The 15,644-nt window shown below is 34.4% G+C and overlaps 1 protein-coding gene and 1 long non-coding RNA gene across 2 annotated transcripts; both read right to left on the bottom strand.

Moving 5' to 3' along the window:
• Positions 1–275: 275 nt before the first annotated feature.
• LOC140818831 (uncharacterized) lies at positions 276–15,440 on the bottom strand. Its single transcript, XR_012115073.1, has 3 exons — positions 15,337–15,440; positions 14,770–14,998; positions 276–357 (listed from the first exon to the last, which is right to left on the bottom strand). It is a non-coding gene; the product is annotated as an uncharacterized lncRNA (long non-coding RNA).
• LOC140818497 (uncharacterized) lies at positions 6,460–8,308 on the bottom strand. Its single transcript, XM_073178468.1, has 5 exons — positions 8,010–8,308; positions 7,773–7,902; positions 7,390–7,683; positions 7,158–7,259; positions 6,460–7,086 (listed from the first exon to the last, which is right to left on the bottom strand). The coding sequence occupies exons 1-5, from the start codon at positions 8,072–8,074 to the stop codon at positions 6,478–6,480; spliced, it is 1,200 nt and encodes a 399-aa protein (XP_073034569.1). The 5' UTR covers positions 8,075–8,308; the 3' UTR covers positions 6,460–6,477.
• Positions 15,441–15,644: the final 204 nt, after the last annotated feature.

Here is a 15,644-nt window from a genome sequence, read left to right on the forward strand (position 1 = left end):
TCAAGAATGTTGATATATGTTAGATTTTAGACAATATTCTTTGAAATATTAAAAGATCTGATATCTGAAATCTCATATCACAAATTTGGTTAGGTTAATAAAATAAATTCAACTTGTATTACTTCAAAAGAATCAATATAAAACTAAAAGTCGGTCGGGTTTTTCCCTATTTTCCCCTTCATATTCAAAGTCTCAGTTTAATTAAAGAATGTTGTTATGGCAAAAACGCAAGAGTTCATGAAAATAACCATTTCCCAATATAATTTCATCGAAAATCAGAAACACAGTAAGTAGTGATTATTCTTGCTGCCCACACTCTTCTTCATGTACGTTATGGGTAATGGCAACCTCCATAAGCTGCAAAACATCAACATAATTAATGATAATAATATTGAAAAAATGGAGAAAGAAATGAAAATTTGTTTACATGGATCTTGTCTAACTATAACACCGAGTCCTCTCAAACAATGGCCGTCCCGACGGCGATATAAGAGATTGAGAACGAATGATGCATGGTTACGCAGTGTGTTGGGATAATAGCACTGGGAAAATGAAACAATCGGGGAACAATTTACGATATTTCCACATGCGACATCTATAATTGATTGCAAATAATAGTCCTGGGTAGTGGAGGCCGCCACACACCATGTCTTTGGCTGAAAATAAAAATTTATATTATATTAATTATTAGGATTATCAATAATTTAAACAGTATATAGCAAAAAAAAAAATAGAACTGATGTTTAAAAAATGACAGAAAATCATTTATTGAACTGATATATTAATATTTAGGATTGTCATTAATTGAACCGATGTTAGAACTCCCCATACGATTTTTTTAAGTTTCTAATTCTTTAACTCTTCTGTGCAATATCACGACGATATATCATTAATTGAACCGGTATATATATAGGAAGAAAGAAATAAAATCGCAAAATGATGCAAAAATCACGGGGTAAGATCATATATTCTATAATTTTAATGAAATAAATCTTTATCAAACAATAGCAACTTACTGGTCCTTGAGCATTACATTTCCATGTAGCGACTGCAAAAAAGAATGAAACAATTAGAAGCAATGAGATTTTTTTCTTTGCCATTGTTCTTCCAGATATGCTTAAGTTGTGTAAAGGTATTGCAAGTTTTTTGGCTTTAAATATATGGGAAATTAATGGCATAAATCTTTGTTAGGAAAATATAATCCCGATGATAATTATATAGATTTTCTTTTTTTTACCTAATATTGAATGAGATTACAGAATCTCATGCGAGACACAAGGTCAATGAAGAGAAATATAATTTCTTAATTTGAATGATTTCTCTAATAATATCTTTTCCTTGTTGATATTATTTTATATAATATTTAATAAGATTTGCCTTTCTAGATAATGAGAGGATTATGCAAATATTATCATAATATGGTATCAATGTGTAAAAAAGAGTTTGTGTAAAGGCCCGAAAATCCTTACTTGAAAAATTGCGGGAAATTTAAAAATTTTCTTTTAAATAATTAAAAGTCTCATTCATAGACAAACTGACAAAAATGTTAAATGATTAAAATAGCAGCGGAAGTAAATATTTGCAAAGTAACAATTTAAAATAATTCAACAAGCGATAAAAAGTTTGAGCAATAAAAAAAAAATAAAGTTTGCAAATGCTGAAACTGAGGTCCTCGGGTGCCACTACTGTCGACCCAAGCTAGCTCACTGGTCCCCGCCCTCGGTCCCAACATCATCAGTACCTACAACAATCAAGTCTAGTGAGTCTAAAGACTGAACATGCATATATCGTAAATAGCAAGTAAATACTACAGTAAAATTTGCATGGGATAAAATATCATGTTCTGAGCAATTATAATACGTGCATAACTGAACTGAAAATCATAGTGAAAATGTTTGCTCCTTGGAGCCCTGTACTAAAATAGCATGTAATAATTTTCTGGTGAGATTATGGTCTATGCAAGTGGTCCCTGAACTGAATTGACCGGTAACTGGCGACCGGGCCTGTAACTGGCGACAGGACTTAGTAATGTACGTCTGATCAGACCACTGCCACAGTACTGGGTGAAACAACTGAACTGACCGGTAACTGGCGACCGGGCCTGTAACTGGCGACAGGACTTAGTAATGCTCTCATAACCGGTAACTGACGACCGGACCGGTAACTGGCAACCGGATTTAATCATGATAGTAAAGTGACCTCAAGCCATATCGCATAAATCTCAAAATGAATATTTTGCACGTAATATAATTAACCAACCTAATTAAATATGAACAATTTCGATCTTCTTGCATTAAAATCATGTACTTGCGATATTTAAAAATACCTATATGACTTGATTGAAGAGTGAAAGAAGGTATAAACATGCCTTGGTTTGTTTTGACTGAAAACAAACAAAATAACGACGCGGCGCGGCGGAGACGGAGTGCTCTTCTCTTCTTCACTTAATTCCTTTAAATTAAGCATGCACCATAATTATTATAATAGCGTAAAAATCGTAAACGTGATGCATGAACATTTAAAAATATTATGATTCGTGCTCAGGGCGCTGCTAGGACAAAAATCTCGTCCCGGGTGCAAAATTACCATTTTGCCCCTGGAAACCCAAAAATTACCATTTTACCCCTGGACCTCTAAAATTGACCCAAAGCTTACAAAACTCCTTAAAATGTTCCAAAACATTTTTATAAGTATTCCTAGACATCAATTCGAGTCCAAAAAAACCAAACTTAACCGACTCATTATAAAAACTTGGACCGGGGTCGGTTAACCCGAATCGACTCGAAATTTAATCAAAAATTCCCCAACTTTTTACCATCTCTTAAAAATAATAAAATGCTCCTAAAACTCTAACATTAGACCCCTTAGGATCACGGCTAAAATTCCAGGATTGGCAAAAATCCTACGGTCCTCTCTCAATCACCCCTCCCTCGGCACTTCTTCCTCAAAACTCACACCACTCGCAATCACCCTACGCACTAGCCATGAACTGACCTCCTCGTGACCACCTTGAGACCCAACCTGACACACTAGGCACACGGCTCAGACCCCATGCAGACTGTGCAAAGCCCACGGCTGCTATACACTAAGGAGTACCGCCGCGATCAACACCTTAACAACACTCGGTTCGTGCTTGGGGCTGTTCCAGCAGGTGCTTAGCCTTCCTTGGACCTGTCTCAGACCCATCAGGGTCTGGTACGTGGCACGATCGAGCCCTTGCACTGCCAGTTAGCCCCTTGCACACAAACCATCTCAAAACCGATCCAAAATGGAACACCCTACTCAAGCTACACCAAGTTCCGACCAGAACCGACTCCAGCCCTATTCCCTTCCATACTATGACATGTCTCGGCCCCTCACACCAGCACCTACAGTCCCTTCGCACAACAACAAGAAACCGTGAGAGTTGAAGCATAAATATACGATATACACATGAAATCCAAAAATCTCACACACACACGGTTGGTTCGGGAAATCTCATGCAAGACACAAACATTTCAGAGATAATTCACGTGAATGATGCAGCGAGAATGTTACAGAACGTGCCTTAAGATGGTTGGAGTGCAAGGATGAAGGGAAGGAACCCGAGTGAATTTTCTTTGTATAAACAAGCTCAAGATCGAGCCTTCAGCTGGAGATTTTCTCTGAAACCGAGGGGAGGGGCGAGTTCTGAATGAGGTGTCGGCTAATGACTTTAGGTTTAGGGTTAATTGGATGCTTAGGTGTTAATTATATAGACAAACTATAAGTTAATGGGCCTAGTTTGTTTAATTTAAATATTAAAAAGATGATTAAGCCCTATCAACTCAAAAGTAGGCCCATTAAGCTCGAACCCACTCCCGAAAAATATATCGAGTTGCAAAGATTTTAAAAATATTAGCCGAACCATGAAAAATATTTTTTTTATGTCAAACATATTATTTTTTATTGTAGATATGAGTCGGGTTGACCCACCTCACGTATATAATATCTTATATATGTTAATCAGTTGGTTCGGTTCGGTTCAATTTGACACAATGTGATTTCAGTTTCTTGGTTTTCGATTTTATCAAATTCAAAACATCGGTTTGATTTATTTTATACAAAAATGGTTAGATTATTTCTATTTCATTTATTCAGTTTGGATAATTATTTAAATTAGTAATTAAATACTAATATAAAATTTTAGATATTATTTTTTAAGTTACTTTTTTAAAAAAACATTTAAATCTAAAAGCGAAATGAATTTAAAAAATATTAATCAACTAAAAATTCACAAACTTATACTTAATTCACTAAAAATTATTTTATAATATATATAATCTATATAAAAATAAAAAAAATTATTAACTTAAAATTTTGGATACTTTTTATCTGTTCGGTTTTGACACATAATCTGAAATCTAATAATTTAAATTTCATTTTTAGCATTTGTATCCCAACTCAGATCTTTTACATTCCTTCGCATTGGTTGAAAAATAAAAGCTATTTGGCGACGCACAAAAGCCAATGAGTCGCGTTGCGAAAGGACACTCCACCCGTTAGCGACGTTGCGTGTATGATGCGTCGCGAAATGTACGTACTGATGAAATAACTTTCCATCAAATACATTCAGCAACTCTTGCTACACGTCGTGAAATGATTTACCAATTTTGCGACGCTCTCAGATTATCTTTCTGCGACGCTTCAGCTGAGTCATGTTGCCAAAAGACCCAGAAAGTTGGTGGGGGAAATTTCCCGCTACGTATCAGCGACATTGAATGTGCTCTATGTCGTCGAATGCTTACATTTCGTGACGCGTTAGCTTTGTCTTGTCGTCAAATAAACCAAAATGAAGGTGGGAAAATGAAAGCACACGATTCGCTATTTCAGCGACGCTAAGCATATCATGCGTCGCCAAATGGTAGCATAAGACGACGTTCAAAATGAGGTGCGTCGCGATAGATCATATTTCTTGTAGTGGCAAATCATGTGTTCTATTCTCGCATGAAGCATATTGCTCTGGATTATCATTTTTTTCTTGAGTTGGTTCAGAGTAACAAAGGTTGTTTATCTGATATCTCGTCCTCTGACCAGCTGGCTGAGTCTTCCTCTATTATATTCCAAGATTGGTATATCTACGAGCTCACCATCTTGAGGGGGCCTATTGGAATATATCTTCTATCTTATATTGTGCATTATATTTTGTATATTTTATATATAATATTTCCTTTATCTCGTGTAATTCCTTATATGTCTTAGATTTATATCTTGTATATAAACATGTCTTGTATTCATTCTTTGATACATATGAAATTTATATTATCTCATTAGTTTCTACAGTATTTACAACATAATAAAAAATTTATATTCAAATCTGATAAAGGAGTAAAAGTGAATCAATCACGATTGAGTAATCCAAAGACCCAATTTTTCAATAATTTCAAAATTTTCGAACACGTAATCAATAGAATACACAACGGCACAAATGTCACACGTAAATATTCCATATATTCGAATTATTTATATTCCAAGTTATCGATGAGCACGTACCGACGTACCTTAATATCAAGCAAGTTCATTCTATGCATTTGTAGGTTGAATAACCTACAGTTTAACTGAATAATGTCTCGTTGATAATCAATTCAAAATTTTATGTCACTAGCTTAATTATGCCACGATTCTTTGTTAATCTAAAATTTCAATTTGAATAATTACCATTATCGATAAATCATATTTATTCCCAAATTTGTCGAAAAAATATTCATAAAGAAAAATTACCCCAACGAGATCAATTCCTAGTTTATTCATTGTTGTATGCAAATCTCGCTGTGGGCTCGTTTTCTTCGAGTTTTAGGCTATTATTTTGAATCATTCTTCACCTACACATACTGATGTACATCAAAAAACCAAAGCAATTTGCGACGGGTTTTTCCGTCGCTAAACCGTCGCGAATTGGTCAAAGAGACGGTTCTAGCGACGTGCCGTTGAGCCGTGACCTTTTGCGTCGTCGCCTCACCCAAGCGACGCGACACAGTAACCGTGACAATTTGGCGACCGTCTGTAGGATGAAGTCCGTCTCCAGTATAGCGACGGTCAAAATAACACCGACGCTAACTGTAGCGACGGTAATTTCAACAACGTCGCTATATTTAGCGACGACTATGCTTCTAACCGTCGCTAAATATAGTGACGATGGTGAAATTACCGTCGCTTCACTTAGCGACTGTTAATTAAAAACAGTCGCTTTAATTTGAGACGGTATTTTCACAACCGTCGCCAGTTAAAGCGACGGTTTTTTCAATAACCGTCGCGAATTGTAGCGACGGTTAGAATTGTTCCGTCGCTATTCACCATTCCGTTTTTTTTTTTAAAAATAAAAATATATTAAAACAATTGTACTGTATAATTAGTAAAAAAATTAACAACAAATTTGAAAAATATAATCATATTAGTAAATAACATTTCCAAACTAGTGTTTGATACAAATATTCACCAAAAAAATGTAAACAAACGTCACTACGGTGACGGTGACTGAGTCTCATCGTCGTCGTAGTCGTCGCCGTCCTCTTCGTCCTCATCCTCGTCCTCGTCCCCGTACCCTTGCGTCGGAGGAATATAACTCTGTGAAAATCTGTGAATACGGGATGAAGAACCAACTGCTGCCCCACGAGATCGACCTCTGTGAGAAGTGCCTGGTCCAGACAGCGTGCGACCTGATGTATGCGCGGTAGCTCCCTGTGACATGCCTGCAACTAGGAGTCGGACATGCTCCTCTAGTGACGTCATGCGATCTCTCAGCATGACGTTCTCCGCCTCTGTAGCCCGCATCCTCTCGCAAAGCTCATCGTTACGACGTAACGATGAGTCCAGAATCTGGCGCATGTCCGCCTCGCGCTGGGACTCAGACGACGGACCGACATCCGATGACCTACCACGTCGACCCGGAGCCATCTCATCGGGATAGAAGGTGCTGGCCATGGACCCACACCCATACATCCTCCCCTTCTTCTTCCCCCCAACCACAGTCTTGAACATGCTGTTTACCGACTGTGGGCTGGGGACAACAGGCTCCGATCCATCCTCACCAGAATTTAGTGACTGAGCCAAAGATCGCTCCATGTTCTCCTGTGATGTTGATAAAAATGGATTATTTTTAGTGAAACGTTAATGAGAACAACGAAATTTAATAAACTTACGTGGATCAGGCGGGATCGCGTGTCAACGAAAGATCCGTCTACATGTCGATGTGTGTGTACGTACAGCTCCCACGACGTAGGATCTCTGCCATATCGTGCTCGCTGAAATAAATTTAATAATTGTAAAACATTATAATTTAAAAGTGTAAACAAATATATATATATATATATATATTATATATATATATATATGTTAAAGTACAATTGAAAACTATTAAACTAGAAGAAATACCAGATCATGTCCGTGAGCGCTGTATGTCTTCGCACCTGCAATGTGCTTCGACGTCCCTGTACCTACCCCTGCAGGCTCGCTGTTCCTGTTCGCCTTGTTCTTGGCAGCTCTGTCCTGCCAATCCTGTTGCTGCCAAGCAGTAGTCCAAGCAGCCCATCTCTCAGGCGTGACCGTCTGTGGAGGCTGGCCCCTGCTCCTCCAACGATAAATGGTCCGACGGTATAGGATGGCACTGTTACGTAACCACAGGTCTCGTACCTGAGTATCAATATCCGCTGCCCATCTATACCTCAACTGCAATATGGAATATTTAAGTAATTTAATAGGTTAATAAAAATTTAAACATGTTATTGGAAAAATTGATTGTTTTAATAAGGACTTACACAAAACCTCTCCCAGTAAAACTGTCGCTGCTCAGGTGTCACATGTCTCCACGACCAGCCTGGATCACAGGTCTGCATTGCGAACTGTCTCGATATGTATCTCGAGACACTTTTATGATGTTGCTCAAATCTAAAACCAATAATACATGTTATTGTAATCGTTTTCGTAAAAATATTAAATAAGTAGAACAGAATTTTGTTAAACAATTACTTTACGATTAAAAAAAAAGTACTTACATCCCATCCTTGATAGTAAGCTGAATCCTGTGATCAGGCGGTGGAGGAGGCGGTTCTCCAGACATATTATGTAAGCTGCAAAAACAAAAATTTTTTTATTATAAATATGTCAACAATAACACAAAATTCACCACTTAAGAACATATTTCCCACACTACGATACATCCAACTTCTATTTCATGTGTTATACCTTGAAGACTACAAGTGCTTAAATATTTATATTTAATTAAATTAACTTATCAAAAACTATACTCACGTGCTTGAAGATATGCAGATCCACGTAAGTATCAAAAACCACACAACGAAATAATATTACGCTAAAATTAAAGTTACAACTAAAATTATTTACGTAAATTAACTAAGTATCCACACTTCTATCATAAAATTTAAGTTACAACTACAAAAAATCATGCACAACATAGTAATAATATTACGCTAAACTTGCTAAATAACATGCATAAATTTCATGTAACGTTGGAAGATGAAACATTTAATAAAGAACACGCGATAAAAATCTGACGTGTTTGAAGATATGCAGATCCACGTAACGTTGGAAGATGAAACGAAGCAGATAATCTACAAAATGAAAACGGAAAGATGTTAGTACAAATAGAAAAAACGAAACTGCAAGCCCAAAGAAAAATTGCCTGGCCTTGTGTGATTTTTCCATCAAAAGGATACTGTCAAATACAAATTTAATACATCAAATTGCCTGGCCTTGTGTGATTTTTCCATCAAAAGGATACTTTCAAATACAAATTTGTATGCATCTGTCTTGTTCTATTGATTGTTCACGTTTACTCAAAAGTTCTAAAAAACAAGATTCCTATATAGAATTTTTTATATTAAATATATTATTTAACCCCAAATGGGAAAATATATACATTTGGTTCGGCGGTTGAGTCTCTCAATAATTTTGACTAAACTCAGTTCGATTCTCATGCCCTACATTTTTATTAAAATTTTCAGCAATAGGGAGGGTGTGCAATCTCTCTATTTGGTTAGTAACCGAACCGAACAGTTATATAATCGATTTTATTTCCGAATAACTGAACCGACCGAAACATTCGTAGAAATCGAATTAATCATACTGGTTATTTCGGTTATCGATCGAAATAACTGATATCTTTTAAAAAAAGTACGAATTTTAACAAAAAAGAAAACAATGCAGAGCTCATAAATAACAAGAAACATTGAACAAAATATATCAATAACAAATAAAATATTGAAGATAAAATCATTGGATCAATAGATATATAAGGATCAAGGAAACAACTACAGACCATTTTAGCCCCACAAGACAATTCAATAAAATGATTTCTGAAGCACTAGCTACAATTTCTGTATCAACCGAGTATTAAGCTAAAAACATTTTTTTTAAAGAAAGCAAATGTCCGATTCAATCTGTATCCAACCAATAACGACAAATATGGGTTTTGTAGTCAAGACCCAAGAAATTAACTTGCAAATAAAAAATAACACTATAACTCCAATCAAATTCAAACAATACAAAACATGATACAACCAAACTTAAACGATACAGACTTGAATATATTACACAATCACCAAAACTTAAACATGACGACTATCTTTAAGGAACTATAGTCTCTCATCCTCAAATCTTGACAATCAAAGCAGACGAACAACACATAACATTGCCTGCCAACAGTAAACGATCGTCAATCTTTGTTTCTATTTTTGTTCACAAGTCATAGCACTTCAAATATTAAACTAATACACAAAACAAACCTTCACACTTTGGAGGAATCTTCAAGCTTGGTGTACAATATTCTTCCACTCATAATAAAAATACATGACAAAATATATCATTGATAATTCTCATTAACGTAATTCATTTATGATTATCCACCGGTTTTGTTAAGGAAGACGAGTCCCACCTAAGTTTTGCTATCTCTAAAAAAGAAATTATGATATACGAGTAAAATAAATTAGAATTTATAGCAATAAAGAAAATCTAACTATAAAATTTTTATAAGAAAACTTACGATCTTCTAGGTTTTCCATATCCTCCAAAGTCTCTTCAACATTGATTGGAATTGGGCATGAACGAAGCCAATCTTGTGTGCAAATAAGACTTTCCACTATCTTAGGAGTCAATGAACTCCAAAAACAATCAAGTACTCGGCCACCTGTACTAAAAGTAGATTCTGAAGCAACAATTGATACTTGAATAGCAACACATCACGAGCAACTTCAGAAAGTATGAGAAATTTATGACAATTTTGCTTCCACCATTCCAAAATATTCAGAATACTACTCAACCATCTCATTCAGATATTTTTCCAATTCTAAAATATTACCATCACCAAAACTCTGTGCCTTTTGTTTTTTGTACTTCACAAGAATTGATTGTCTTTTTAAATCAGTTTTACTTGCACTATTTTGTTCAGCGTCTATTATTTGTTGAACAGATAACACTTTTGTTTTGCAACTTTGAGGCTCCATCTTCTCTTTGTAATTTTTATACAAAGAAAGCAAAGTTTCTTTTATTGCCTTTCCTATTCTTAACCCATTTAATCTCCATTTCTATCAACATTAATTCAACAAAATCCAATTCGTGTCTTGGATCAAACACCATCGCAACATAGAGCAAATTATTCATTTTCTCGGGATCTCCCCAGTAGTACTTGTCAAATTTTCTTGCCACTCCTTCGATATTGTGTGAATGAAACTAATCTCATGTGCAAAAGTATTGGATGTGACATACAATGAACCTGAAAATTTCAGAGTTAGTTCATAAAATATTTGCAATAAAGCAGCAAAAGTCCTAACATTTTCCTAATCGGCAATAGTCGGCTTCCCATCAATAGTTCTCATTTCTTTATTAGGTTTATCATCTGCATCAAATACCACTTCTCCATCATGATTCACAACACCAACTCATTTTGTGAGTTGAAGATCCAATTTAAACATAGATCTTGTTCATCAAATCTTTTTAAAGCCCTTTCAAATTGATAATCTTTTTTCGTAAAGTCCAATTTTATCAATAAAATGAGCTGTCAGACACATATAATTGATCTTTTGAATCGATGTCCATGTATCTGTGGTCAAACAAATTCTTTGTGATGAATTTTTCAAGAAGCTTTTTAAACTCTCTCTCAACTTCATATAAATAAACAATATCACATGCAACTGTCCATTTTGAAGAGATTCTAAACTTTGGACATGTTATATAGCCATAAATAGTTTAAATCCATCCCTTTCTACAAATTGGAAAGGGAGTTCTTCAACCACAATCATTTAACCAAAACTTTCCTACATACTTCTCGATCAAATTTCCAAGTAGTTAAACATGCCTCACCGTCTTATGCTTTTTCTACACGAATTCATATGAGCCCTCGAACTCGCAGTTCCATTTTTATATGGATCACAATAAAATTCCTTCTCGCAATACTTGCATTTAGCTTTAGTTTCATTTTCAGAATTGGAAAATTTTGTGAAAGGCTCCCATACCTCACTTCTTGGTTTCATTGCTTTTCGTTTGGTTTCCTTAACTTTAGAATTTGCACATATTTATGTTCCATTTGAAGGTTGTGGAGTGGAACAACTATCGTCAATATCCATAATAGATATGTCTTCTTTCCTTGACATATAAAAGTAAATCATACAATTTTCATAAAAATGCATACGAAAAATATTTCTTGTGAATAATTCAAAATTTAAAATAAAGCAGATATAGGAAAACTATATATATCATTTATCAAATTTCAAATAAATTATCAAAAACAGAAATTGAATCATTGTACTATAGCTTAGTTGCTAACTTCAGCTTATAAATACACTATTTCAAAATAATCTCCCTTAAAGTTTTTCCCACTACAAAAAAACGGGCAGCATAGCGACGGTTTTAATAAAACCGTCGCTAAAATAGCGACGTTTTTTAATTAACCGTCGCTATATAGCGATGGTTTGTAATAGACCGTTACTTGTTTAAAATAGCGACGGTTGTTCGAATAACGGTCGCTAAAATAGCGACGGTTTTAAATGAACCGTCGCCATTTAGCGACCGGTTTTCACAAACCGTCGCTCATATTGCGACTGTTTCCAAAAACCGTCGTTTTTTGAGGCAACGGTCTTTTTACCCGTCGCCATTAATAAAAATGGAGACGGTTTTACGAAACAGTCGCAATATTATAACGACGGTTCAAGTCAAACGGTCGCTTTAAAATAGCGACGGTTTGGAGTAAATGGTCGCTAAATAGAATAAGCAACGGTTTTTAAAAACATAGTCGCTATTATAACGACGGTTTCTTAACACCCGTCGTCATAATTGCGACGGGTTTAAGACAACCGTCGCCGATCTAGTTCGGCGACGGTTTTGAAATAACCGTCGCCGATCTAGTTCGGCGACGGTTTTCAAAAAACCGTCGCTATATGACGACGGTGAATTCATAACAGTCGCTATATAGCGACGGTTTTATTCATATCCGTCGCTATATTGCGACTATTCCAAAAAAAAACCGTCGCTATGTTTGTATATAATCAGCCCTTCCCGAACATTTCTTACACGATTTCATTTGTGTTTCGTTTTTTTTTCGAACTCTATCAATTTTTTTCTCTGTTTCGATTTTTTTATTGCGTACTTAACATTTTTTCGTATTTATGTTGTAGATTTGATTGTCGATGCGATCTTCCAACGCTACGTGAGAGCTGCAAATCTTCGCACAAATCAGGTTTTAATTTACTATATATAAATACCGTTGTTTATATATTAATTTACTATAAATAGTCGCTATTATATATTCGCACAAATCTTCACACAAATCTTCGCAGAATTCTTCGCAGAATCTTCGCACAAATCTTCGCAACCCGTTTTTTTTTTATTTTTGCGATAAATCCCGCCGCTTTTTAAGCGGCGGGATTTTTTAAAAAACTTCCGAACAAAATAGCGACGGTTTTTAGAAGACCGTCGCTTCGGATAGCGATGGTCTTTTTATTTTATCTGTCGCTTCATATAGCGACGGTGTTTAATGTCCGTCGCTTATATTGGCGACGGTGTTTAGAATAACCGTCGCTAATATTGGCGACGGCCTTCATCCTACAGACGGTCGCCAAATAGTCACGGTTATTGTGTGCGCGTCGCTTGGGGGAGGCGACGAGCCAAAAGGTCACGCTTAAGCGGCACGTCGCTAAAACCGTCGCTTTGACCATGTAGCGACGGTTTTAGCGACGGATAAGACCGTCGCTAATCGCCTTGGTTTTTTGTAGTGTCCCATGTCTCTCGTGAAATTGGCAACATCTAGGTAATTGAAAATAGCTCTTTTACCAACTTCAGAAAATAAATAACTCTCCATTCAGATCTTCACTGATTATACATAAGCCACAACTACTAATATAAAATGAAAAAAATCACATATCTTCACTTTTATTTAGAACATTTGTAAAATATAATAAAAATATTCATCCATCGTCACAATTAAATAACTTTTACATAATAATACATATATTTTTATGAATTTCAGAAAATAATAAATATTTTTCTAAATAGTCCAAAAGCTATTGAAAGGAAAATCGGTTAGCATATCATTCATGCGCAAGATTTTCACATGGCGGTCGTCTGCTCCGAAAACAATCAGATGGCGGTTGTCTACTCTGGAAACAATAAGAGGGAGATTATGGAAGGAAGCCCAGATCGCCACTCTATCATGGCCTTCCAAGTTGAAAATTGCAGACAATCTCGCGCAAACGGCAGAAATAAAATGGTGTTAGGGCTTAGGTCAAATGTTAGGCTAGACAAATTATATTGGGTTGACAAGTTTGGTCCATGTATGAAAAATTAAACTTCTTTATAATGTATTTTTAATGTCCATATACAATTTAAATTAATATATTTATTAAATCGATTAATTTAGTTTAACCAAATTTTTCAAATTAAAACTGAAACCGAACCTAGTTAATCGAATTAACTGATTGTTTAAAATTTCAAAATCGAACTTCAGAATTATCCGAATCGAATTTTTGAGTTAATTTGGTTCGGTCGGTTAATTAAGTTTAATCGAAATTTTGCACACCCATACTTAGCAATATTATTTAAATATTTACCTTCATCTAAAAGGAGTAAAAAAATAAAATAAAATAAGCAAAAATAAATTAATAATAATGTAAAAATATTTAATAATAGACAATACTAATTATGATTTTTTCTAACATTATTATTTATTTTTTATTAGCAATTTACTTTTTAAAAATATTTTTATGTATTAAATATTTTTGCTTTATTATTATCATTAATTTTTTTCAATATTATTATTCTTAATTAAGTTTTATTACTAATTATATTATTAATTCATAATGTTTTCATTTGTTTATTTCAAAAGCAAAAAATATCTACAAAATGATAAATTATCAAGTGGAGGAAGTAAATGTTTAAAATAATGGTCTTTTGATGGTAATCCTTCCATATTTTTTTTCCTATTTTTTTTTTATTTTTACAGTATTTTAAATTTCAAAATATATTCTCCCATAAAACCCGATATTAAATTTAGGAAAAAAAATAAACTCATCCAAAAATATTTTATTAATTTGCTTGAGTATTTTTGTCAATATATATAATTGTTTGTGAAATTAAATATAATTTCATCGAAAATCAGAAACACAATAAGTAATGATTATTATTGCTGCCCACACTCTTCTTCATGTACGTTATGGATAATGGCAACCTTCATAAGCTGCAAAACATCAACATAAGTAATGATAATAATACTGAAAAAATGGAGAAAGAAATGAAAATTTGTTTTACATGGATCTTGTGTAACTATAACACCAATTCCTTCAAAACAATTGGCGGCCTGACGACGATATAAGAGATTGAGAACGAATGATGCATGGTTACGCACTGTGTTGGGATAATAGCACTGGGAAAATAAAGCAATCGGGGAACAATTTACGAGAACTCCACATGTGGTATCCATAATTGATTGCAAATTATAGTTCGGGACAGTGGAGTCCGCCACACACCATGTCTTTGCCTGAAAATAAAAATTTATATTATATTAATTATTAGGATTATCAATAATTGAAATGGTATATAGCAAAAAAAAAAAAACAATTAGAACTGATGCTTAGAAAATGACAGAAAATCATTTATTGAATCGATATATTAATTTTTGGATTATCATTAATTGAACCGATATTTTTTAATTGATTATTAGCTGTGCGATTTCAGGACGCATCTGTCAATCTGATATATTGTTAATTGAACCGGTATATATATAAGAAGAAAGAAATAAAATCGCAAAAATCACATGGTAATATCATATTCAATAAGTTTAATGAAATAAATCTTTATCAAACAATAGCAACTTACTGATCCTTGAGCATTACATTTCCATGTAGCGACTGCAAGAAAGATTGAAAAAATTAGAAGCAATGAGATTTTTTTATTTGCCATTGTTCTTCTGGATATGCCAATTAAGTTGTGTAAAGTTATTGCAAGTTTTTTGGCTTTAAATATATGGGAAATTCATGGCATAAATCTTTGTTAGGAAAATATAATCCCGATGATAATTATATAGATTTTCTTTTTTTACCTAATATTGAATGAGATTCCAGAATCTCATGCGAGACACAAGGTCAAAGATTTGTCAATGAAGAGAAATATAAATTCTTAATTTG

The sequence above is a fragment of the Primulina eburnea genome, chromosome 17 (genome assembly GCF_022965805.1).
Source record: "Primulina eburnea isolate SZY01 chromosome 17, ASM2296580v1, whole genome shotgun sequence".
Classification (NCBI taxonomy): domain Eukaryota; kingdom Viridiplantae; phylum Streptophyta; class Magnoliopsida; order Lamiales; family Gesneriaceae; genus Primulina; species Primulina eburnea.

Bases quoted from the DNA above. Each gene is read 5' to 3' on its own strand.
- LOC140818497 (XM_073178468.1), bottom strand. From the start codon at position 8,074: ATGTCTGGAGAACCGCCTCCTCCACCGCCTGATCACAGGATTCAGCTT. The intron at 7,260-7,389 runs GTATTTCTTCTA...AATTTATTTCAG, and splicing joins GCGCTCACGGACATGATCTG to CGAGCACGATATGGCAGAGA. The intron at 7,087-7,157 runs GTAAGTTTATTA...TCAACATCACAG, and splicing joins CGCGATCCCGCCTGATCCAC to GAGAACATGGAGCGATCTTT.